The 24,700-nt window shown below is 42.0% G+C and overlaps 1 protein-coding gene across 1 annotated transcript in view; it reads left to right on the top strand.

The window, feature by feature from the left end:
* LOC130116688 (seizure protein 6 homolog) overlaps positions 1-10,925 on the top strand; it is a 158,358-nt gene extending 147,433 nt beyond the window's left edge. Inside the window, exons 10-16 of the mRNA XM_056284685.1 lie at positions 4,501-4,697; positions 7,830-8,024; positions 8,397-8,588; positions 9,970-10,164; positions 10,437-10,475; positions 10,571-10,679; positions 10,766-10,925. Coding sequence (XP_056140660.1) covers positions 4,501-4,697; positions 7,830-8,024; positions 8,397-8,588; positions 9,970-10,164; positions 10,437-10,475; positions 10,571-10,679; positions 10,766-10,925 — 1,087 coding nt within the window. The remainder of the gene's footprint in view (positions 1-4,500; positions 4,698-7,829; positions 8,025-8,396; positions 8,589-9,969; positions 10,165-10,436; positions 10,476-10,570; positions 10,680-10,765) is intronic.
* Positions 10,926-24,700: the final 13,775 nt, after the last annotated feature.

Genomic DNA, 24,700 nt, shown 5'->3' with positions numbered 1-24,700 from the left:
AGCATCTCTTTTGTTCCTGTAGCCACAGGGAAGTCATTCTTTCTTTGAAGGCTCAGGAGTACAGAGCTCTGACTCTGATCTTCATGGCAGAGTTGGAAAGCTGGTCGCAGGAAATTATAAACTCAGTCCAGAGGCTGTCTGAGCATGACTTGTCAGGGACAGGATCATAGAACCGCAGTGCAGTTGGGCAATGCTTAATGAAGATCAGTCCAGAGAGAGCTGCATACAGAACCATTTCACATAGACTGCACAGGCAAACCTCTCAAGTGACAGGGCCCAAGTCATGTGGCATCTTGACGGTAATCATAGGTGTTTTTCAGGTGTGCTGCAGTACTAACACTAAAAGCGTGTTCCAGTTATATGAATGAGTAATGTTTTCATGTGGTTGTTTTATTCAAGTCAACAGAGAAGCTGAAAAAAAGCCTAATATTTTGCTCATGACTTTGTCACCGGCAAATAGATATGCAAAAATAGTTCACCCATAGGCCCACTCTTAATTTGGATTTGGCTTAGTGGTTAAATGTTATTGTAGTTTTGATCCTATTTTATGAGGTGATATGCATCACATTATAAAACTTAGTTGTTCATCCACGGGGTTGCTTATCACACTGAACTATTATAGACCAGCACTGTAAGTCATTATTTTCTCCTTTTTTTGCTTGGATGGAGAATAGTTATCCACGGTGGGGACAATGGATTCAGTGGGCATGTTCTCTTCCTCAAAGCTTCCATCAAAAGTCAAAGCTGTGCTGCTCTTGAGAGTTGTGTGAAAGCCATTCGCGTACAATAAGTGATCTCAAGAGTTCACTGTGATCGTGGGGGAGAAAATAATGCAGTCCTGTTCACGTGTTTTCCAGGGCTCTTCTTTCAGTCCTGATCATGTGTTTTCGTCAGAGAATTCATCTGATTACGGGGAATCCTCTCTCTCAGAGCAGACTGTAGGGAGATGTTCATGGAGGTATTACAAATATTTATTCATCTTTTAGAGAATGAATGCATAAATGACTGCAACAATGAAATGCACATGAGGGCACTTCATTATGTGCATTTCCCCCGTGTCATCAGAGACCTGCAAATGTTTGTCATTCAGTGGAACCTCCATAAACTGAGGACGACCAATGAGCAACCATTTCAGAGGCAATGACGTTGCAGCTCCTGAGAAGGAAATGCAACCGCCTAATGTCGACTGCATGAAAACTGTTGAGGCTCCCCACAATCAATGTTTCATCTTGAAGCGGCATTTATGCAAGAGCTGGTCCAAACAGCCAGTCCTTTGGGTGAAGAGCAGGATAGTCTGGGAAATGATGTTTTGGAGACGGATCCAAAGTTCCTTTCTCATTACACCTGCCCACCTGCATTTTTTTACTCTGTCGAAATATGGCGTGATTCATGAAAATACACATCCATAAATCTATTTTTAGTTTCTACTTTCATAGTAAGTCATGTTTTCTCATCTTGGTTGGTTATTTGTGTTATTAATCTTCAGCTATACACAACGCACTAAGATTTCAGTCTTTCTAAAGGCGGGAAAATGCCGGCGCCGATGCAGATCTATGTGATGTACCGTGACTGCTCACAACACTCATATTCCTCAGCTATGACGCTCCTCAGACTCTTTTTTTGGGGGGGGGTGTTCGAGCAGCGCTAAAAACAGCACCTTTAATGTCTGATGCGCGTCAGCTGGCTTGGCACGTCCTTTCTACGCTACAGACGTCATGTGACATCAGCCATGATTCGCTGATCCGATTCTGCGCCGCTGTGTGTTCGGCTCGAGCGCCCTAACAAAGCAGCAAAGCCTTGAAACATCACAGCTTCAATTCCCTGAGCTGCAAATTGATGTACCTGACTGGAAATGAGGTGAAAAGAGTACGCTGATGCTCAACTGACAATTTTCGAAGGCATAGAAAGAAAAGGGAAAAAAATCGGGGTCTAACTATAATTAATTAGGTTTAAGGTCCTGTATAAGGTCTGCACGTATCCGATTGCCCTCCTACCATTTCAGTATATAACTTTCGCTGTGTAATCTGTCCCCTTGAGGAGATTAATTAAGATGACGCGATAACGAAGTCATTGTATTTGTCTTGTGCACAGCTACAGATGTATTGCACAAAGAAACGCTTATCTGCAGCAGTAGGCATGTCTATAGGTGGCGCTGTCCGTCTGCAGGGTGTAAATATGAACGGTCGAGCTACAGGAGTTTGAGGTCCAAAGAAAATATTGAGTTAATTTTCATATTTTATTGTAACGTCTTGAGATTTATAATTGATCTCGTGTACATGTGACAAAGTTATACCTATAATATGACCTATAACTTGGACAGAAATTATTTTAAGATTTTTAGACTTAACACACACTTTTTTTGCAGCTCTTTCAAAGGCAGAGATGGAAACGCAGAGGAAAAGAAACATGGACAGCTGATCTGAGAACAGGATGTGAGTGGTTGAAAGACCCTATGTCTAGAAACGGTTTTATTGGCACTGAAATCTGGCAGTGGCAATTAGCCAGGGTTCAGGTGTAGCGCCCACCATTGCTCATCAGCACACACACACACCCTTGCCCCTTACCCTAACCTTTTGTTTACTGTTGCTGTCAAACATTTACCTTCTTCCTTTTTGCGAGTATTATCATCTCGTTCTGTGTTGTTTGTCTCGACTGTGTAGCTCTTGTAAGCAATTCTTGTAGAAACGTGTAACCCAAATATTTTTTTTGTCCTTATCATCGGAAGGGAGGGACAAGGACGGGGACTGGCGCTCACTAATAACCGTTTAAAAATCCGCCTCCTGGATATCGGGGGGGAATAGTCATGTGCGCTGGGTCATGTAACTAGATGCAGCGTAAATACGCCGGGTAGCTGATGCGGGAGACGGGTGATTGATAGCTACAAGAGGATTGCTCTTACCCAGCGTGTGTGTGCTCGGCTCTCTTCTTTTATCGCTCGCAAGTGTTCCCCAGCAAAGCCTGTGAATATTAACACGACACAACCACAGGCCCGTACAGAGATCTGCGCGGCTATTCCGACGCCCTCCTTCACAGGCACGTTAAGAACAGCCACAGTCCTTCCCGCTGAAAGCTCGTTTTCACCCCCACCCCAAAACGTGACCAAATGTCAAGCTTTGCTATTGCTTGGTTCATTTAGGGCAAGCGGGCGCGGGCTTACGAATCCGTACATGGAAAGATATAGGTTGAGTTTTTAAGTTAATCGATGACAGCAGAGATCGTGTTAAACGGGTATTTTTTTCCCAGGTGAATTCAGTTTTACTCACATGCGGCCATCACAACCGTCAGCGAAGTATGCAATGTTTTATGGAAGCAGGTTTTCTCTTGCTGGTCTGCGGCCTTTTCTCCTCTGGGATATCGCATTTCTTTGTTGCCCTGTTCTGAGTTGTTGGGGGATTAAACGTCAAGTTCAAGAGGTTGTGGCCGCTTGAATAATTTCACAGGGCGTCCCGGTAGCGTGGCGGTCTATTCCGTTGCCTGCCAACACGGGGATCGCTGGTTCGAATCCCCGTGTTAATTCCGGCTTGGTTGGGCGTCCCTACAGACACAGTTAGCCGTGTCTGCGGGTGGGAAGCCGGATGCGGGTATGTGTCCTGGTCGCTGCACTAGCGCCTCCTCTGGTCAGTCGGGGCACCTGTTCGTGGGGGAGGGGGAACAGCGTGATCCTCTCACGCGCTACGTCCCCCTGGCGAAACTCCTCACTGTCAGGTGAAAAGAAGCAGCTGGCGACTCCACATGTATCGGAGGAGGCATGTGGTAGTCTGCAGCCCTCCCCAGATCGGCAGAGGGGGTGGAGCAGCGATCGGGACGGCTCGGAAGAGTGGGGTAACTGGCCGGATACAATTGGGGGGTGGGATCAAAAAAATCACATTTTATCTTTTCCAATGGTGGATATTTTCCTCACTATTTATCAACTTTTGGAGGTGACAGTAGTTTTCCTGTTAATTAGTGTGGAAATTGGGGGGAAATATTTTAGTAAAATGCAATATTATGCTCCAGTATTTGCAAATATGCATTTCAGTTCACATTGAACTTAAGTGCATATTTAATTTCACAGATTTTATCTTTTCCAACAGCGGATATTTTCTTCACTACTTATTAACTTTTGGAGACTTTTTTTTTAATTGAATTTTTTGGAGTTGACATAGTTTTCCTTTTAATGACTATGAAAATTGGAGAAAATTTAATTTATGCTCCAGTATTTGCAAATATGTATCTTAGTTCATATTGACTACATCATTGTGGAAATGAAAGAGAAATCAGTTGTAAATGATTAAGTGTTCATATCCTGTCAGATGGATCTAGTATGGATGGAAAATGCAAGATTACCAAATACTGGTCATCGTCTAAGAAAATAAAGGTCCAAGTCTTTATATCATCGTGGTATAGGAATGTATTAATGGACCTTTGGGTAAAGGCCCATGTCGGTGTGGCTTGATGTTACATGTTCATCTGTATGCACATCATCTAGTCACCTGTGGTAATTCCTGTCTTTTCTTGTAGTCTCCATGTGGGTAAGAATGATCTTCTGACCTTCTATGATGGTGACGATCTGACGGCCAACATCCTGGGCCAATACAGCGGCACAAAGCCCCACTTCAAGCTGTTCACCTCCATGGCTGATGTCACCATCCAGTTTCAGTCAGATCCTGCCACCAACATCTACGGTTACAACAATGGTTTCGTGGTCCATTTTTTTGGTAAGGAACTGGTGCCATTAACATTCAGCTTTGTTTTGTTGCAGGGATAGTGTTTTTGCACCAGTTGAATTTTCCTTTTCAGTTTTTGCACTATGTAGCAGAGTTGACTGTTTACAAAGTAATCTTTTTTTTTCTTGGATTTTTTCCCCCATTTCCTCCCTAATTGTATCCGGCCAATTACCCCATTCTTCCGAGCAGTCCCGGTCACTGCTCCACCCCCCTCTGCTGAGCCAGGGAGGGCTGCAGACTACCTACCATATGCCTGCTCTGATACATGTGGAGTCGCCAGCCGCTTCTTTTCACCTGACAGTGAGGCGTTTAGCCGGGAGGACATAGTGCATGGGAGGATCACGCTATTCTCCCCAGTTCCCCCTCCCCCCCCGAACAGGTGCCCTGATTGACCAGAGATGGTGCTAGTGCATTCGACCAGAACACATACCCACATCTGGCTTCCCACCCGCTGACATGACCAATTGTGTCTGTAGGGGTGCCCGACCAAGCCAGAGGTAACACAGGGATTCGAACTGGCAATCCCCTTGTTGGTAGGCAACGGAATAGACCGCCACGCTACCCGGACACCCGAAGTAAAGACTATTTTGATGTGTGTTTGAGGTTGAATAGATATTTTTAGGAATTATCATTAATCTGTTATCTCAAGCAGAGTGTTCTGTAATTATTCAACGCGCATCTAGTGTGGTGCTCTATTCCATTACCTACCAACACGGGGATCGCCAGTTGAAATCCTTGTGTTACCTCCAGCTTTGTCGGATGTCCCTACAGACACAATTGACCGTGTCTGTGGGTGGGAAGCCAGATGTGGGTATGTGTCCTGGTTGCTGCACTAGTGCCTCCTCTGGTCAGTCGGGGCACCTGTTCAGGGGGGAAAAGGAACTGGGGGGAATAGCGTGATCCTCCCATGCACTACATCCCCCTGGTGAAACTCCTCACTGTCATGTGAAAAGAAGCAGCTGGCGACTCCACATGTAACAGAGGAGGCAAGTGATAGTCTGCTGTCCTCCCCTGCTCAGCACAGAGGGTGGAGCAGCAACTGGGATGGCTCAGAGGAGTAGGGTAATTGGCTGGATACAATTGGGAAGGATAAAATGTGTGGGGGGTATATATAACTTTGTTAAAAGAAACACTTAACGGTAGGGATAGTGCTCAACAAATAAGGAACAAAATAATCCAGTAAGTCAAGTAAATTCTCTATGAGACAGTACAAGCCTGTTTCATGCTATAAGGAATCATCAGCTCTCAATGAAACTACTCAAGGAAGGACATACTCTACTGCCTTGTCATGCACATCACGTGCACATTGTCCAATGGGGAAGGGAGAGGTGCAACGTACAAAAATTTCAAAAACACATGATCGCTAACGGTCCAATTTGGGGAGGGGGGGTATTTGTCTATTGTCATGGTTTATTTAAAATTACAAAATAGCTGCTTATATCTATGTCTGCAACTGCTGGCCAATTCATTCCTGTTATTCAATGTGGACATTTCTGGTTTCAAATGATAAAATATTTTTCAGTTAGACATAGATTGCACATTTTACTACTGGTTGAATATGCTTTGTTCTTTGAGAGGATTTTCCAGGTGGTTGAATAATTAATGTTTCTGTCCGCCAATGACCAAATATAACGGTTTAAAGATGTTACATTCTTTAAATAGTTGTTTCTAAAGCTACACGTGTGCATTAAACCTCTTTTTGAATGTTCCCTATGTTAGACCGACGTATGCCTCTATTTTGCTGTTGTCGTTTCTCGTCACCGTACCTTGGTAGATAACTCCCTTCGTCTGGCATTTTCTGTCGAGGGGGCATGAGTCGTTCACACGGCAGTTGCAGTTGGGGGAATCCGATTGTGATGAAGGTGTCACTGATTTGTTGATGATTCTTGTGTTGTGGGACGATATTATTTGTTGAATGTTAGGCATGCAGCTGTAACTAATTTTGATGGAGTTCCTATTGAATATCTTCCTCAGTTGATGGTCCGGGGTAAAGCACTTAAAAAAAAAAACATAAAAAAACTGCTTACCGATGTTTGTGGCCACGGTATCACTGTAGGGTGGGTTGTACCAGGTGATGTTTTGTTTTCTACTACGTTTGTTGATTTGCTGGCAGTCAGTATTTAACGGTGGGTTGTACTTGAGCTTAAAATTGTAGCCGTTCTTTTGAAATGCATCTTGGTATGGGAGTTTAGGTTCATTGAAGATGGACTCATTAGATGATAATTTTGAGAGTCTTCTATTAATGCTTTTTGGGACGTTCTTCAAGATGGAGGGTGGGTGGTTGCTTTCTCTATAGACATACTGCAGCGTGTTGTTGGGCTTAATTTACAGCTTGTATGTGCTGTTCCTACGGTCCATCGAGATGTCCAGAAAGTCCATTTGTTTTTTGTTTGCTTCAATGGTGATTTTTAGCCCATTGTTTGAGAATATTTTGCATATTGTTTTCTTATTTTGCTCGACCTCTCTTGGTGTTTTTCTACAAGTTGCTAGCCCATAGTCCAACATTGATGTCCAGGTTCTGTAGTTTATATATACACACACACACACACACACACACACACACACATATATATATATATATATATACATATATAACTGTTAAAAGAAACAATAATCCAGTGAGTGGAGTAAATTGTAAATTCTTTATGAGAAAAAATCTCATAAGGAATTTACTTGACTCACTGGATTATATATATTCCACATGCATCTGTGGCTAAATCTGTGGGTTAATTGACATTTTTGAGCTTTTTTAGCTAAGCATGCTCAACCTCATAACCCTGGAAAATCATTGTCAGTGTCCACATCTTATTGATTGGAAAGCTCCATAGAGGGCTGTTCAATGATAACACACAATACTGTTACCTGTCTGCTAACAAAACTGTGCATCATTATGGACCACTTTTTGCCCATTGTAAGAGTTTTCATTTCAGCTGTATTAAACTGCCAAGATGGGAAACTCCTCATCCAAGAACACTTTCTGAAAACTGAACAGTTAAGCTTCTCTACAGCTGTATAAATACAATGTGTTTTCTCATTCTTGGCGACCCTGGTTTATTCATTCTGCACTTTCACCGCTGTCCAACTCACACCACATGTTGACCACTTCATGTCCAACACTCACAGAAGTGCCGAGGAATGACACCTGCTCAGAGCTGCCAGAGATTACCAATGGATGGAAGAGCACGTCCCATCCTGACCTCATCCACGGTACGGTGGTCACTTACCAGTGCTACCCAGGGTATGAACTGGTGGGCTCTGAGATCCTCATGTGCCAGTGGGACCTTACTTGGAGTGGAGATGTACCTAGATGTGAGGAAGGTGAGAGAAGAGAGAGGATCGGGAAGCCGTTTCTCTATCTGCAACAAATGAGACACGAACCAGTACTAGTGCAAGTAGTAGTATTTATCAATTTTACACTTCAAACTAAAGACGAGTGTGCACAGTAAATCTGTACAGATCTAAATCACTTTTAAAACTCACTGGTTTACTGTGCTATGTAGTAGAGCCACATGTTTAGTCATGAGGACACAGTTGGTTATGCTCATGTTGTATAACCTTACTATTCTTCAGTTTTACTCAAAAGGGGTACTGACTCACATGCACCTGAATGCAAAGCTCTACATAAAAAAGTGTAATCATGCATAATTTCACAATAATAACAAAAGTATGATGATGTTTCTGCTGAACCAGTTATGACATGTCAGGATCCAGGGAGTGTGGAGCACAGCCGCAAGGTGATCACAAACAGCCGCTTCACAGTTGGATCCACGGTGCAGTACATCTGTAATAAAGGCTATATTCTGTCTGGGAGTAACCTGCTCACCTGCTACAACCGAGATTCAGCCACTCCCAAATGGAGCGAGAGGCTGCCAAAGTGTGTCCGTAAGTTAGACAAGTCTGAAACACACACACACACACACCACTAAGAAAGAAAGAAGACAGGCTGGCTGTGTTCCAGAAGCATGATTATTTAATATCTCATTAATCAACACGTTGTTAGTATTGCTGTAAGTCACAGTGAAACAAATCAAAATCAACAGACTGATGGAGGAGGTTATTTGTTTATTCATTACATACTCAAAACCTTGAGTGCAAATGAGGGCTTGACCGCTTCTTTGCTCTTTAACAAAATTCAGAGTAAGTCCATACTTTCTCCAGAAGGTTGTGGGGTAGCCGTTGCATATAAAACTACAGAAGTCCAGGGCGTCCGGGAAGCTTAATAGTGTATTCCATCGCCTACCAACACGGGGCTCGCCAGTTCAAATCCCCATATTACCTCTGGCTTGGTCGGGTGTCCCTACAGCCACAATTGGCTGTGTCTGCGGGTGGTGTGCACTAGCACCTCCTCTGGTCGGTCAGGGTGCCTGTTCAGAGGGGAGGGGGAACTGAGGGGAACAGTGTGATCCTCCCACACGCTACGTCCCCCTAGTGAAACTCCTCACTGGCAGGTGAAAAGAAGCGGCTGGCGACTCCACATGTATCAGAGGAGGCATGTGGTAGTCTGCAGCCCTCCCCAGATCGGCAGAGGGGGTGGAGCAGCGACCGGGATGACTCGGAAGAGTGGGGTAATTGGCTGGATACAATTGAGGAAAAAAAGGGGGAAACCCCTCCCCCCCTCAAAAAAAGAACTCCAGAAGCCCTCAGAAAAACGTCAGCATCTGGTGCTGCTAGAGCCCTGCAGACTGACTACTGAGTCAGCCAAGATAAGTTCATAATGTGTGATTAGATAAAATAATCAAGGCGGCTGATTTGAACATCATTGGGTTTGTTCATCTTCCTGAAATTACAACCTCAGGAGCGTTACCTTGACATCATCCATTTAGAGCAATCCCTCATTTGGAAATTAATATGGAGCGTTAATGCACTTGTTTCCCTCTTATAGGTAGTTATGTGGTTATACCTTTGTAAACTGAGTTTTACCGCCCCGTTCCTGCATGTCAAATGTTTAAAAAGGAAAGCGATAGACCCCCCCCTCCCCCCTTTCACTTTATGATGTGAAAAACAAATGATGTGATCTGCCTTTTGATGCATTGTGTGGGTGGTTTTTTTACATCTCTGTTTGTGTGCCGTGTGGGTGGATAGGTAGGTCACATATGTGTGTGAGTATATGATTACATGCATATGCTGGTGTGTGTGCGTGCGTGTGGGTTTTATGCAATTTTGCACATCCTTGTTGCCCGTTCATGTTTATGTGTTAGTACCGTTTGAAAATTATGCTTTATTATTTCCGTTTGAAGATACTGTCCTGTCTGTGTCTTGTTAGCTGAGAAGTATGAGCCATGCAGGAACCCTGGTGCTCCATCCACAAGTATGCAGAGCTCTGAAAAGGCCTTCTACCAAGCAGGGGAGTTGCTCACCTTCTCCTGCCACGCAGGCTACGAGCTACAAGGGGAACCCACCATCCACTGTGTCCCTGGACACCCGTCTCAGTGGAATAGCACACCCCCTGCTTGCAAAGGTAGTTAAGACCTAGTACACGTTCTTACAACCCATTTCTTTTCCAACGCTGTTTTCTCAAAAGGTGGTGCTCAAAGGTATTTTAAGACAAACAAATGATACTTTGCACAGACTATGTTGCCGAGGTCTGCAGCATATCACGTGCTGTCGATTCTGCAGCAGTTCAGGAATGTATTGTGAGCACAGTCATTTTCAGTCTGCTGAAATGTATTGAACAGTATCGACCCTGATCTCATGCTGACTACTCACCCAAGATCAATGTCTCTTTTGTAGAATCGTCAGCCAAATATGTGAGCGAGCGCAGGCTAGATGGTATGTCATATTACGAAATGCTGCAATATCATTAGAATTTTCCAAGAAATGTTTTGCTTTTACACCAAAAATGTACTTTTTTCTTCTTTTTTTAGTTGTTAATTCAGAATACAGCATGGAGGGAACCAATGTAGCCCTTGCTGTTTTCATTCCACTTACAGTCATCTTGGTAGTTGTCCTTGGAATTTACATCTACTTTGCAAAGTAAGCAATGGGGAAGAGTTTATTCATCTTTTACAATTCAAATGAGCTTTTGCAGAATGATTCTTATCCCTCTTCTATTTATTCAGACTTCAAGGCAAATCTATCAGAATGCCATCATCTTTGCCACCTTATGACAACATGACAGAGGAGTCAGCTTTTGACAACCCCATTTATGAGAGTGGAGTAAGTACGGACGTCATGAATCTGCAAGATGTGGATTCACAGAACACAAGTGTGCTGTCCTGATCCATCCTCATGTCAGCCTGCCTGCCATTTCATCTTTCACCAGCAGAGGGTACCCTTCCATTTATTTTCCATCATGACAGAAGGAATACATGGACCTTTCAGTGGTCATGGTTCATATTTCAGTGGTCGTTGGTTCATACTATAATGTTGGCCATAGCAAAATTGAGCATAAACAGTCTCCATTCCCTGATTCTTAACTCCCATGCCCACATTTAAGCTCTTTTCCTCTTTTCCCTCACGAGTCCCCATTCGCATCGTAGTTTTCCATTCATCACTCCCTTTGAGTAACTGTTGCTGTGTTTACATCACTGTGTTTTATTGTTTTTGTCTGAACATCATTCTATGTCAAAATCACACTATTGTTGCACATATGTAACTGGTATAGTAAAGCATGTGTGCAGAATATCAAATAGTAGATTTATTAAATCTAACTAGGTGTTGTTAGGAGCCAAACTTGATGTCATAATTTAGAGTTATTGTTTTATGAAACTGAGGAGCCACTACAAGAATGACAGAATGACTGGTAAACATAATCCAGCATTAGGTGTAAATATTTGGAAAAAATTGAGTTATGGACTTAAAATGCACGATTTTGCATACAACAAAAATCTTATCATATATGTAAAATGAACAAGTTGAACATCAGCATGAAAGTCGTGCATTTATAATAACAAAATCCAAACAATAATACTTAGCGTTTATTCTGCTCCTCATCAGCTATCATTTGGGTCAATTTTTTGCAAGCAAAGTTATGAACAAGAACATTTGTTAATAGTAATTTGCTTGTCGTTCTCTATTCTTGTCATATATTTTTCATCTATTTTAACTGGACCCTTCTCTCCACTCTCTTCCTCCTCCCTCAGCACTGGCAGACCCATTCTAGATACTAACGTCTATATCTGTCTGTCCCACTTCGACTATACCGCAGAAGAGCCATGAGGTGAGGTCTTCCCGATAGTCGACCATAAAGAACACATCTGCACCCACCGTCACCTGCCCCTGCAGCCATAGTACTGACTACCTCTCCCAGCTTGCTACCCATTCTGCTGATCTGGTCTCAGCACAGACAGAGCTCCAATCAGACTCATGAGTTTTCTGCAACTGATCCTGGCAATCCTTCCTTTTCTGTCTTCTCTTCTTTTTTGTTGGTTTCTGTTTACTTTACCACAGCTTTTTTCTCCTTCTTCTAGTCTCCCCCTTCACCACAGCTTATTTCCTCAATCCTTTAGTCGTCTTCTTCACCACTGTTAAAACAAAGTGTGGAATTATTTCTGCATACAAACTGCCAACAGTCATACGGAGTCCAAACTCATTTATAGCTTTTATAAACATACATATTTGGTATTATGCTGAAAAACTGCTTGGTGGGAATTTTGAAAGACAACCGTAGTGCAAAGAGACATGCAAAATGCAAAGTTTGGTTATTCCAAAATATATATATATAAAAAAAAGGCTCTTTGAGAACAAACAAACAGTGCTTTGAAACACCTTTCAGGGTTTAAGAATTCCTATCTTTAATGGTGAGGTCCGAAGTATTTATACACTGGTTGCTGTTATGGGCACCTCTGATGTAAAGAATTAGTCTCGATAAAACTCCCGAAAGAGCTTGAGTTTTGTTTTTGTTTCACTTTCACAAATGCGTATCCCCCTGATGATGATTTACTTTGCTGAAAGAAAAGGCTTGGCATGAATCTGCAGGAACTGAACCACCAACCTCCCAGTCTTGATGGCAGAAATTATTTACCGCAAGGCCAGTAAGGTGGTCATTGTACTTTATGTACTCAGGAGCCATTCAGGTGACTGAAAAAAAAACAGTAATAGAGAAGAGAATTACAAGAGTGATGGACTAAATATTGCATCAATACCAATTACGATGATGATTAATGTGATGACGCCATTTTTTCACAGTTACACATTAAATATAAAATAGTCACTGTAGAACAGTGTCTTGATATATCATAACCCTGATATTCATCATCTGTCGTTCAAGTTTTTAAATCTGTTCAAATGGCGATAAATAATCAGTGGTTGTCTGGTTCATATACTCTATAGAATAAATGTTAATCAGCCAGGGATATCATTTTCAGTATAACATGACTGAGTTGAGGTTATTTTGATAGTTGAAACTGTTGTTAGTGCTTTAAATATCTCTTTGGTGTCCTAAATTGTACCACTTGCACAATATGCATTGGAAAGTGCCAACTAGCTATAAAATCATATATTGAGGCTTTCCAAATTCACCTCGTTAATGTGTTTTAGGGCAAAAATCAGGTTACATCGACATAGGGATTATCTATTTTATCAATCATTTTCCATTAATGCACAACCTTGCAGTATCGGTCAACATGTTTTTGCTGATTATGAAAAAAAGGTGATGATGGAGAGATCAACGAAAGAGTGACAAGATAAAGTTTCTGCAGTGTTAATGGTCATTTTTTCTGGTAAATAAATGGACTTCAGAGAGAATGACCATGAGCTATTGCCTCTCCAACTGAGCACAATGGACAACCAGTGCGGCATCAAGCTCATGAACTCAAAATATTTCCAGAACTCTACATTATACACATAAAACATGAAATCAGTTTTTGCTATTTTAGAGAAGTAAAAAAATTTTTTTTTTAATGCCTAGAAATCTTCTTTCATTACCCACTTCAAAAGGGCTGAGGCCAGGTGAGAGATTTTATTCAAGAAAGGCCTGAAAACTTCACTTTTTCAGGCCCATAGATGGTCTTTCACGTAAGACTGTTGTACTGATCTATGGCACTTTCCAGCTAATTTGTAATTTGAATTCCCTCCCTATTATTGCTTGTGTCACTGATGGTGATCTACCTATTGCGCATTTACACCATTTGCACTTGACATGAAATGGACTCGTGGTTATGGTTATACCGATTTGTGGTATTGTCCAGCTAATTTGTAATTTGAATCTCCTATTACTCATGCCCCTATTGGAGATCTAACTGTTGGGCACTTTGACTAATTGCACTTGACATGACATGCACTCCTGGCTATGATATGATTACTATTTAATGCGCTATGATGCCTGTACATGACACATGGATATATCTGCTAATCGCTGACCTCTCTTGTAAGTCGCTTTAGATCAGTGTCTAATTGAGAAAAAGCAAACATGTAAATGACTGGAAAACTAAACTATATGAATTCATTTCAATGAAAGACAGCAGTGCTGGGTGAAATCTCTGTAGTTCTGTGCAAATATATATAATATAATAAATCTGCCAACGCTGTGCCCCTGCTGGTTGAGCGCTAACATAGATGTGCACTCCCGAATGCTTACGTATCCAGGTATGTAAGATTACTTTTTTTTTTCCAAGACACGTCACAAATGCAAAATTAATGCTAAATGTTTCCGCCCAGCGGATCAGAGATGGTCTGATCACCACCAAACACTTCTCCTTTCTGTTTTGTGGTAGTTGCGCAGACTTGGCCCCAAAAATCGTCCCTATTTCTGAACAAAGGACAGAGTATAGCTGGTACTGGGGGGGTGACGTTACTCTTGAAGGGGTGTTTTAAATCACTCTTTGTATACTAACATGAATGTAGTTTCATTTAACAACTCGTGCAAACACTTCAAGGATGCTTAAAGCGCTGTTATCATGCTTTCAGACACTTTTTTCTAACAGTGTTCTTTATACCAATATCCCTATCTTTCTGTCTACCCCCCCCTTCATAACATGTCAGTACAATTTGTATACTTATGCTGGTATTTTGCAAAAACAATGTTAAGTAATATGAATGCTGAATTTGTTACAGCTTAATGCCTCTGGCTCTTGTATGCTGTTTTAACAGTAGGGTCAAAAACATATATTAACGTGAATTTTGGGGATACAACTTGTGAATAACTTGTCAACGAGTTGTCACTGAACATACTCATTAGTGAAAGCTTATGACAAATCAGTGTTATCCACAGATAAATAGATGCAGAAATATTTAGGAATGGTTTTATTTTACAAAGGGAGATGTAAGTTATGAGTAGACAAACTACATACAGTATATACATGTTAGTTACAGATTAAAGGCCTTTACACACCGGGGATCTGGCGAATAAACGACACGACTGCGAAAAACTGGCTAGCAACTATTTCGCATCAAAACGGTTCATACCGTCAGCGAGCCGCAAGGGGGACTCAAACCAGGGGGTTCAGGTACGGTGGTGCGATGCGTGGGGCTCACCTCCTCTTCCCTTCAGGGTTGCGGGGGGGCCCCCGCCCATTGCTAGTCCGGCCTCGCCGAGTGCACTTCCTCCGTTGCGGGGTGCCGCGACCGGCTCTGGTTCGGCAAGGAAGGGTTGCCTTGCTTCCAGCTCTACTACATCCTGGTAGCCTAGTTTTTTTTTGGGCGATGCTCCTCCACACGTTGTCCTTGAGTTCATTTTTGTATTCTTGGTCGTACAATACAGGGTGATGAGAAACAAAATCAACAGGCCCGACATTGTCATTAGGAGTTGTGACGCTTGACGTCCATTCCTCGCAACGTGTTTGGCTGATGCCTTCGGTGCAATGTATGTTGTAACGTGATATTGACTTTTTTTTTCTTCCCTGGTGTGGCAGCAATACGCTGCCATACGTAAGCTCAGAAAAATCGACCTTCGGGAAAAGAAAAAAAAAACGTCGCTTTTTCGCCTCCTAATATTCGCGTTCTGTTTGAAAGTACTGATGACGAAAAATTATATCGACGTGTGAATTAATCACATGAAACAACAAACAAATGCCCCGGTGTGTAAAGGCCTTAAGACCCTAATATGTATTGTATTGAGACACCGGTGGCTTCAGTTGCTTTGACGAAGAATAAACATTAGCTAGCAAATTTGTTTTCTTCTTTTCATTAACGTGTCATTCAACATTACAGTACTTCTACATATCTAATCTTCTGTTGTCTCCCTTTGATGTCCCCTTTCTTTTATGTTTTTGTCCCGTTCATGCTGAGTTATTGGTATGGTGTAGTGTTCTCCGTCATTTTGGATTCATTTTTTTTCTGATGTAAAAGTAGTGAGCAGTATTTCCTCGACGGCTAAACACAATGCCGTCCAATGAGCACTGCAACCAATTCAGTTTTATTAAGCCAATTTTTTTTTCCCTTGGATGTGTAATCACACAAAGAAATGTGTTAATTTGTTTCAGACCGCGAGGTTATTTTCTACTACTGATGAAAAGTGGTTTGTACAACTCTACAGTTCAATTGTAAAGTTTCTTTTTACTTTACAATAATTGTTCTTAACATTTTCCACCATACTTTACAATCGACATTCCATTTGACAGGTACATTTGTCTGGCCTCTACAGGACAAATTGAAAAACAAAACAAAAGGTTATCAGGTGTTCCTTTAGAGACCTTAAAGCAAGAATTACTCAAGATGATTACTCTTGCCTTTTGGGATCCTCTCTGCACTTTTCATCTTTCATTGCAGCCGTTTTGCTCCCTACTTGTTCTTCTCAATTTCCTTCTTATTGTGGGCTTTTGTAAATATTTTTTCCCCTTTCCACCATTAGATCTGCAAATCTATGGATCACCATGGTGTTATTTTTTATAAAGTAAAACGATGAGGACTTTCGATGATGTTTCTGTGTACTTGAAGCCAGTAGCCCTTAGCAATTAAAGGAGATGGTGTTCAAATTATACAAGCGATATCTCAAATTTAAACTTACCATAGCCCCAATGTCTTTGTCATCGTAACTCTACCAGTCTTTTAACCATCTGTATGGGTGTGCTATTTGTAAATAAACTGCCTGCCCAATATAAGAGTGCCTCACAACTGACTATAATCTGAGAAATCACATAAATGTTTGTAAAATATGATTCTTGTTTTTACTGGAGATTGCATTGTAGACCTGAACTTCACACTGTTTGTTCTTTCGTGCATGATAACCTGTTGAATCCCTAGCCATCCCCACCTTCTGAATACTGTGTACATCCGACTGCATACTGGAAACCAACATTCCAGATACAGTATATTGCACTGGGAGGTACCAGCTATGCATATATCACCTTTGATTTGGGTCCATGCTAAATAAGTAGCAGCTTGTTAGTTTGTAAAACTTTGCACCACAACATTAAGGCAGACCCTAAGTAGTTTTGCAGTTTGTAAGTCATTACAAAGAGTAATATTCAGTCAATGATCAAATGCAAATTTCTATTACAGTGGTTACCATGTGCATTATGGAGCCAGCATTGTTGTTCTAGACTTTTAAATGAAATGTCAATTGGTCCATTGTCGTAAAATGATACTGGATTACCAGAAACATGTGCAGATAAACTCGTCTCATTGTGCACAACTCCAAGACTTGCATTACTTAACGTTGCTGTACGAGCTTGTGTTCCTAATGAGTTGATACTTAGGGTTATATTGCCAGTAACTGTTGAGGTGCAACTGCTTGTTGTTTAGTAATGTGTAAATCAGATCTCAGTACCCATTTTATTTTTACTTTACAACTTGCTTATGTTTGAACTATACAGCTGGTGCAGCCAGTCCCTGAAAACTACATCATTCCCTTTTCACCTTAGACTAAATATACCGTCCTCTCATTCATAATAAAATATTTAAAGTGTTCTTCCTTGGCGTCATTAATTAATAACCAGCTAATTATTGTTGATGAGTTTTGTATGTGGTTACAAAGGGTACTGATAGAAAAAAAAACTCCATTAAAGGATGATTTAACTTTTTTTTCCCCAACCCCAGACTTCGTTGAAACATTGTTGGGTATCATTCAGAATCATACAGACGAACACATCACTGACCGCTTCGTTTTACCTGACAGTGAGGCATTTTGCCAGGGGGACATAATAGCGCGTGGGAGGATCACACTATTCCCCCCAGTCCCCCTCCCCCCGAACAGGTGCCCCAACCAGAGGAGGCGCTAATGCAGCGACCAGGACACACACCCACATCCGGCTTTCCACCCCGACCAAGCCGGAATCCCCGTACGGGTAGTTAACGGAATAGACCGTTACACTACCCAGACGCCCCATTCTTGTGAGTTTACCAAGAGAGTTTAGTTTGGCAACGCCAGTGTGTTACCTTCGTACTCACCTATTTTATTGATCTAATGCGCTGCTCCCTACCTATGTCACATGGGCCTCACCGTCTGCAAAGTCATATTTACAACAAAGCTATCTACAGGTAGGTTTAGGTTCGTTATGCATATTGGGAATGTCTTCATCACAGCAAGACCATCTCTTTCTTTATTACCTTAGTGATAACATACCCACTGTCAGCAGAACCACCACTGAAGTGCCATGGGGAAACATAGATTAGTACATGTGATCTCAGTTTTCAAGGCAAAACAAAGCAGCCATAAAACACATTTCAACCTTTAAAAGAGATTCTTGATCCTGCGGGTGTAGGTCCTTCTCACGGGCGAGCATGTCAAAGGAAGTGTAAAAGTAATGCCAATGATGAACAGCGCCCGTTACACTGTGTGAAAGTGTGTCTTTGCTTTGAGACATCTTACCCTTGATAAATAAGGAGTTTGTCAAAACTTCTGGTCTGGCACAGGATCCAGTATCTGTATCTTCCATGATACACAATCTCCACAAGGCTGCTATAAAGACACATGACACAACCTGCAGCTAGTCACACTAGCAACATAATTCAACATTGTTTTTCTCACAATTATTGTGTCTTATAGCCCCATATTAGAGATATACTTCTTTTATCAGACAAAACAGTGTGGGGGTCAACTGTCCAAAGTAATGGGGAGTGCAGAAGAGAGGTGAAGAAGAATGCAGGCAGGGTGGAGTGGGTAGAGAAAAGTTTCAGGAGTGACTTGTGACAGAAGGGTACCAGCAAGAGTTAAAGGGAAGGTTTACAAGATGGCAGTGAGACCAGCTATGTTATATGGTTTGGAGACAGTGGAACTGACGAAAAGACAGGAGGTGGAGGTGACAGAGTTGAAGATGCTCAGATTTTCATTGGGAGTGACGAAGGACATGATTAGGAATGACTATATTAGAGGGACCGCTCAGGTTGGACGGTTTAGAGACAAAGCAAGAGAGGCAAGATTGAGATGGTCTGGACGTGTGGAAGAGAGATGCTGGGGATATGTTTTTAATGTATGTTGGGAGAAGAATTCTGAGGATGGAGCTGCCAGGCAAGAGGAAAAGAGGAAGGCCAAAGAAGAGGTTCATGGATGTGGTGAGGGAGGACATGCAGGTGGCAGACGTAACAGAGGAAGATGCTGAGGACAGGAAGAGATGGAAACAGATGATCCACTGGGCATTGCATCAGTGATCTTATGTAACCTTCAGGTAAAGTGTTACACAGGATTCTTACAGCTCATGAAATTTCTAGAATATCATGGAATTTCAAAAAGTCTATTCCAGACATGGAAAGTCATGGGATTTGATCAACGGATGGGCCACTGTAGAGACCCATAACGGGAGCAGCCGAAGGTATTAGTAGTAGTAGTAGTGGTGGTAGATTAGTGCTACTGGCTGCGTGTTAACCCATTGGTTAGAAATGATAGCAAACCTTGGACTCCTCAAATCACAGCTGAAAGAAGAAGAAAAAGAAGTGTTATAAGTGGTGATTTACCACCGTGATAGTAAAGGGAGTTGTAAACGTGCCAGATGAGAAGCATTAGAAACAGGTAAGGTTTAATTCCTGTCCTTGCTTGGTGCCGAGTGAGAAGCAAAATCAAAGCTGTGAGGTCAGAAGATCATTGTTTCTTAACCATTTGATCCTCTTGAACAGGCCTGAAACAAGTCCATGAGAACAACATATCAGCTCTCAGGTAAGTGTTTGTTGCTTCTGACGTTCAGGTGTGCACATTAAATTTGTACTGCGATCATTTCCGAGTAAAATACCAGTAATTCACTAGCTCATCACCAGCAGCTGTTTGCCATGCTTTGGCCCTCTGTGTCACATCCAGGTGCCGCTCTCTCATATTATATTCTATAAGGTTTCAAAAATAATTTACAGAGAAATTGCTCACTTCAGTGGCCTAACCCACCTGCCAAAAAAAAAAGGACAATGAATATTGTTCAAGGTGTTCATAATCTTAAATGTTGTTTTTCCGATCCTCCTTATTTCTGTGAATTGTTACATGAAAGTGGTCACCATTGAATATCCAAATGTTAGAAATATACGTTGTCTTCTTTTATCCGTGATAGATCACACCTCGGGAGCAGGCAGAAGATTTACAAATCCTGCAAATAATGGAGGACAGCTAGAATCTTATACCAAACAGCAAAATCAAGACACAAGAGTTTGAGCTACATACAAAAACATAAAGCTTTTCAATCCAATTTCAGTATGTTTTCAAGGTATAATTTATTTTTGGTAACAGTTTGTATGGGTGGAATTGTTGCACATAACACTGTGTTTTGGCTTTTGTTTTCAAATTAGTGATAATCTTTTTCGATAGATACTGTGTCCAACACATTTGTTCCTTGACATTTTAGTTTATATGCAGTGTTTCAATAAGCACTTGAGTAAAGGAAAATATTCTAAGCTATATATTCTAACATGTCAACGTGTTTACACATGCACATTTCACAAACGCTTCTCGATTGCTCTCCAATTACAACTATGTACCTCTGGGTGGCAGCATAATCCCAGTACAAGGCCCCGTACAACCATGACACTGCCCATGGACATTACAACAAATTCTATATGTTCTGTCACGTTCTGGGTACCTTTTTTATGGACCACAATTAAAATCTGAAAAATAAATAAATAAATAAATAAAAAGGCTATATTTGATGGCTTAGTTTTATAATTTTCCAGTATTTATGCTCATAGTTTCAATCATTCATTGACTTTACATGTTATTTCAGAGTACCAGTTCACCCTCAAACTGGCCATGGTTTTACTTTGTATGAAAAGCCAGTGTGACCATACATGCTCTTTAACTTCTGCTAACCTGCAGAGTACTCGGTGTATATCGCTCAAACGATCGTTGCTTCTAATTTCTGAATTAATATCTTTCATTCTAACATAAATACTTAAACACAATAAGCACAAAAACTGGATATGACTCAAATGCTGGCCTTTCTTACTTTACACGTGCTTCTAACTTCGGCCCAGTCCCTTTATCGACAGCGTTTTCCATACTTAAATAAAAAATTGTAAAAACCCTATCATTGGATTTAATGTTTCTAAATATGTAAACATTCAAGCCATATTGATATTTACCCGGTCTTTCAATGGGAACTGAACAAAATATTTTGGATAAATAAATAATTTATAAGAAACAAACTGAATTGCTATAAGTTATGAGTTAGTAACTCTCGGTGCTTTCAATGGCAAGACAAGAAGATGCTCTATCAAGCTCAGCTCGGAAAGCCATCATAAAAGTTAACTGACATAAACATTAGGAATATGCTTTTAAAGTTGGCAACACTCTGCCATCAAACCTGCATGTATGGCCTCTACCGACCAAATATTTTCACACCAGAGTATGCTTATCAAAAGTGTGCACTATACTTTGGAATTACTATTATCATTATTTTTCTGATTGATAATTATCAGGACACTAAAAACAATACTTGGCCAACTTAAGGACCCTCACTCTTCCCCCAATGGTGAAGGTAATGCAAAACAATATGGAAAATGTTATCACCACAATTGTCATAATGCATTTTGTATATATATAAAACGTTGTTGAAAGAAACACTCAACGGTAAGGAAAGTGCTCAAAAAGTAAGGAGCAAAATAATCCAGTTAGTCAAGTAAATTCTTTATGAGACAGTACAATCCTGTTTCATATCATAAGCAATCATCATTTCATCATTCAAAAAAATAATTTCTTGAACAAGTGCATTACCCCAGACCATCAACTGAGGAATTCAATTCGATTCAATTTATTGTCATTAAAAACAATGTGCAAGCACATGTTAAAAATGAAATGAGGGCTGTGGCTTCACCAAACAGTGCAAGACAGACACAGACAAACACAGCAAACACAATATAAGATATACACACATGAAGACCAAAAGCTTAAATAAGTTAAAAAACAGCTGGAGTACAAAATATTTAAAAATATCTACAGACATTCATTGGGTAGCCAGGTTCAGGTGGGCAACAGCTTGTGGAAAGAAGCTGTTTTTGAGCCTCGTAGTGCAGGCTCTGAGGCTCCTGTAGCACCTCCCAGAGCGCAGGGGGGAGAACAGTCCATGGTTGGGGTGGGTGGGATCTCTGCTGATGCTCAGACCCCTTCGAAGGCAGCGTTTTTGATAAATGTCTTTTATGGCTGGGAGCTGGGTACCAGTGATATGCTGGGCCGCCTTTACGATCTGCTGCAGAGCTTTCTGGTCTACTGAGGTGCAGTTGCCGTACCACACTGAGATGCAGATGGTCAGGATGCTCTCTATGGTGCAGTGGTAGAAGTTGGTGAGAATTTTGGGGGGTAGACAGGTGCTCCTAAGCCTCCTCGGGAAATGCAGGCGTTGTTGGGCTTTTTCACAAGGGCCTGGGTGTTTAATGTCCACGAAAGGTCCTCGCTGATGTGGACTCCAAGGAATTTAAAGCTGGAAACACGCTCCACTTCCACCCCATTGATGTGTATGGGGGAGTGGCTGCAGCTTCTAGACCTCCTGAAATCCACAATCAGCTCCTTTGTCTTCTGCACATTAAGGACAAGATTGTTGGTAGTACACCATGATGTGAGGTGCTCAATCTCGTCTCTGTAGGCAGTCTCGTCATTGTTGGTGATACGGCCAATGACTGTGGTGTCATCTGCAAACTTAACTATAACATTTGAAGGGTGAGTTGGCAGGCAGTCGTGGGTAAAGAGGGAGAAAAGGAGGGGGCTCAGAACACAGCCTTGAGGGGCACCTGTGCTGAGGGTCAGGGTGGAGGAGGTGTGGTCACCTAACCTAACAGACTGAGGTCTGTTGGTCAGGAAGTCCAGGGTCCAGTTACAGAGGGAGGGGTTGAGGCCAAGGGAAAGGAGTTTGGTGGTTAGTTTGGCAGGGATGATAGTGTTGAAGGCAGAGCTGTAATCTATAAACAGCATCCGGATGTATGTGTTGTTAAGTTCAAGGTGGGTCAGAGCAACATGCAGGGCAGTGGCAAAGGCATCCTCAGTAGACCTTTTGGGACGGTAGGCGAACTGATGTGGGTCGAATGTGGGGGGGATAATGTTTTTGATGTGAGCCAGAACCAGTCTCTCAAAGCACTTCATGGCAATGGGGGTGAGTGCTATGGGTCGGTAGTCATTCAGACATGTGGATGTTGGTTTCTTGGAGACAGGAATGATAGAGGTGATCTTAAAGCATGCCGGAACTTTAGATTGGGACAGTGAGAGGTTAAATACAGGTGTGAAGACCTCAGCCAGCTGGTCGGCACACTCCCGGTAGACCCAACCCGGTACGCCGTCCGGTCCGGCAGCCTTCCGTGTGTTCACTCTGCGCAGTGATTCTCTGACCTCTGCGACTGATAGAGTGAGCACCTGGTTTTCTGGGTGGCTGGGGATTTTTGTGGCTGGGTCAGTATTGTCCTTGTCGAAGCGGGCATAGAAATGATTTAGCTTGTCTGGCAGGGAGGCACCGTGGACAGTGGGACCGCAATTAGAGCTTTTGTAGTCTGTGATAGACTGAATGCCTTGCCACATTCGCCAGGGATCAGAGTTATTGTGAAAGTGGTCCTCTATTCGTAGAGAATATTTATGTTTGGCTGTTCTGATGCCCTTTTTGAGGTTGGATCTGGCTGCGCTGTAGGCATCACAGTTACCTGACTTGAACGCTGCATCCCGGACTTTCAGCAGCTGCCGGACCTCATTGGTCATCCAGGGTTTCTGGTTTGGAAAGGTGCGGACTGATTTTTTTGTTGTGACATTCTCCGTGAAAAAGTTAATGTAGGCTAGTATGGCAGATGTCTCTTCATTAATGTCTATAGGGAAGCCATGGGTAGCTGAATGTGCAAAAAAAAAATACTCCAGTCTGTGTTTTCAAAACAGTCCGGGAGTTCAGAGACTGCTCCTTCTGGCCAGACAGTGATTGTCTTAACTTCTGGCTTGACCCGTTTTATTAGGGGTTTGTAGGCTGGGGCCAGGAACAGGCAGAGGTGGTCAGAATGCCCCAGGTGGGGGCAGGGAGTAGCTTTGTATGAGTCCTTAATGTTTGTATAGAGATGGTCCAGGGTGTTTTGTCCCCTAGTGGGGCAGGAGACTGGCTGATGGAATTTGGGCAATACAGCCCTGAGGTTAGCCTGATTAAAATCACCACTTATGATAAAGGCATTGTCCGGGTGTTTGGTCTGTTTTCTGCTGGTGGCACATTGTAGCTGCTTAAGTGCTACCTTAGCATTAGCTATTTGAATAGCTAGGAAGCTATTCAATAGGAACGCCATCAAAATTAGTTACAGCTGCATGCCTAACGTTCAACAAATAATATCGTCCCATAACACAAGAATCATCTACAAATCAGTAGGTGGGTTTCCATAAAGGGTTTTAATGCATATTTAGGATGTATAGCATTAAAAAAAGGTTAATGGAAAGGGCAAAATTCGAATTAGCTTCGAGCGAATTCCTCTAATTTGCATCGTACGCTCACTTGAGGTGGTTTTAGCCTGAATCGAAACAGAGTTAATGCACCAAATGGGAAATGGAAACACCTTTGCTGAATTGACTGATGTAGCGAATATTCACCTCACGTGACCAGTTGTTTCCGCTGTTTTAGCTGTGAAATGTGTGTCCACGATGACCTCCCAGAATTGTTGTGTGCGCGCTCTCTCTCCCATGTGTATGGTGCCCATTGTTGTCCTATCGCCCTTGCTGCGTGCATTAAAATCAATGCATTTCTTTGTCTTCGTCTCTG

This window comes from Lampris incognitus, chromosome 8 (assembly GCF_029633865.1).
Source record: "Lampris incognitus isolate fLamInc1 chromosome 8, fLamInc1.hap2, whole genome shotgun sequence".
In the NCBI taxonomy this organism is placed as follows: Eukaryota; Metazoa; Chordata; class Actinopteri; order Lampriformes; family Lampridae; genus Lampris; species Lampris incognitus.
This window is presented reverse-complemented; position numbering and strand designations above follow the sequence as displayed.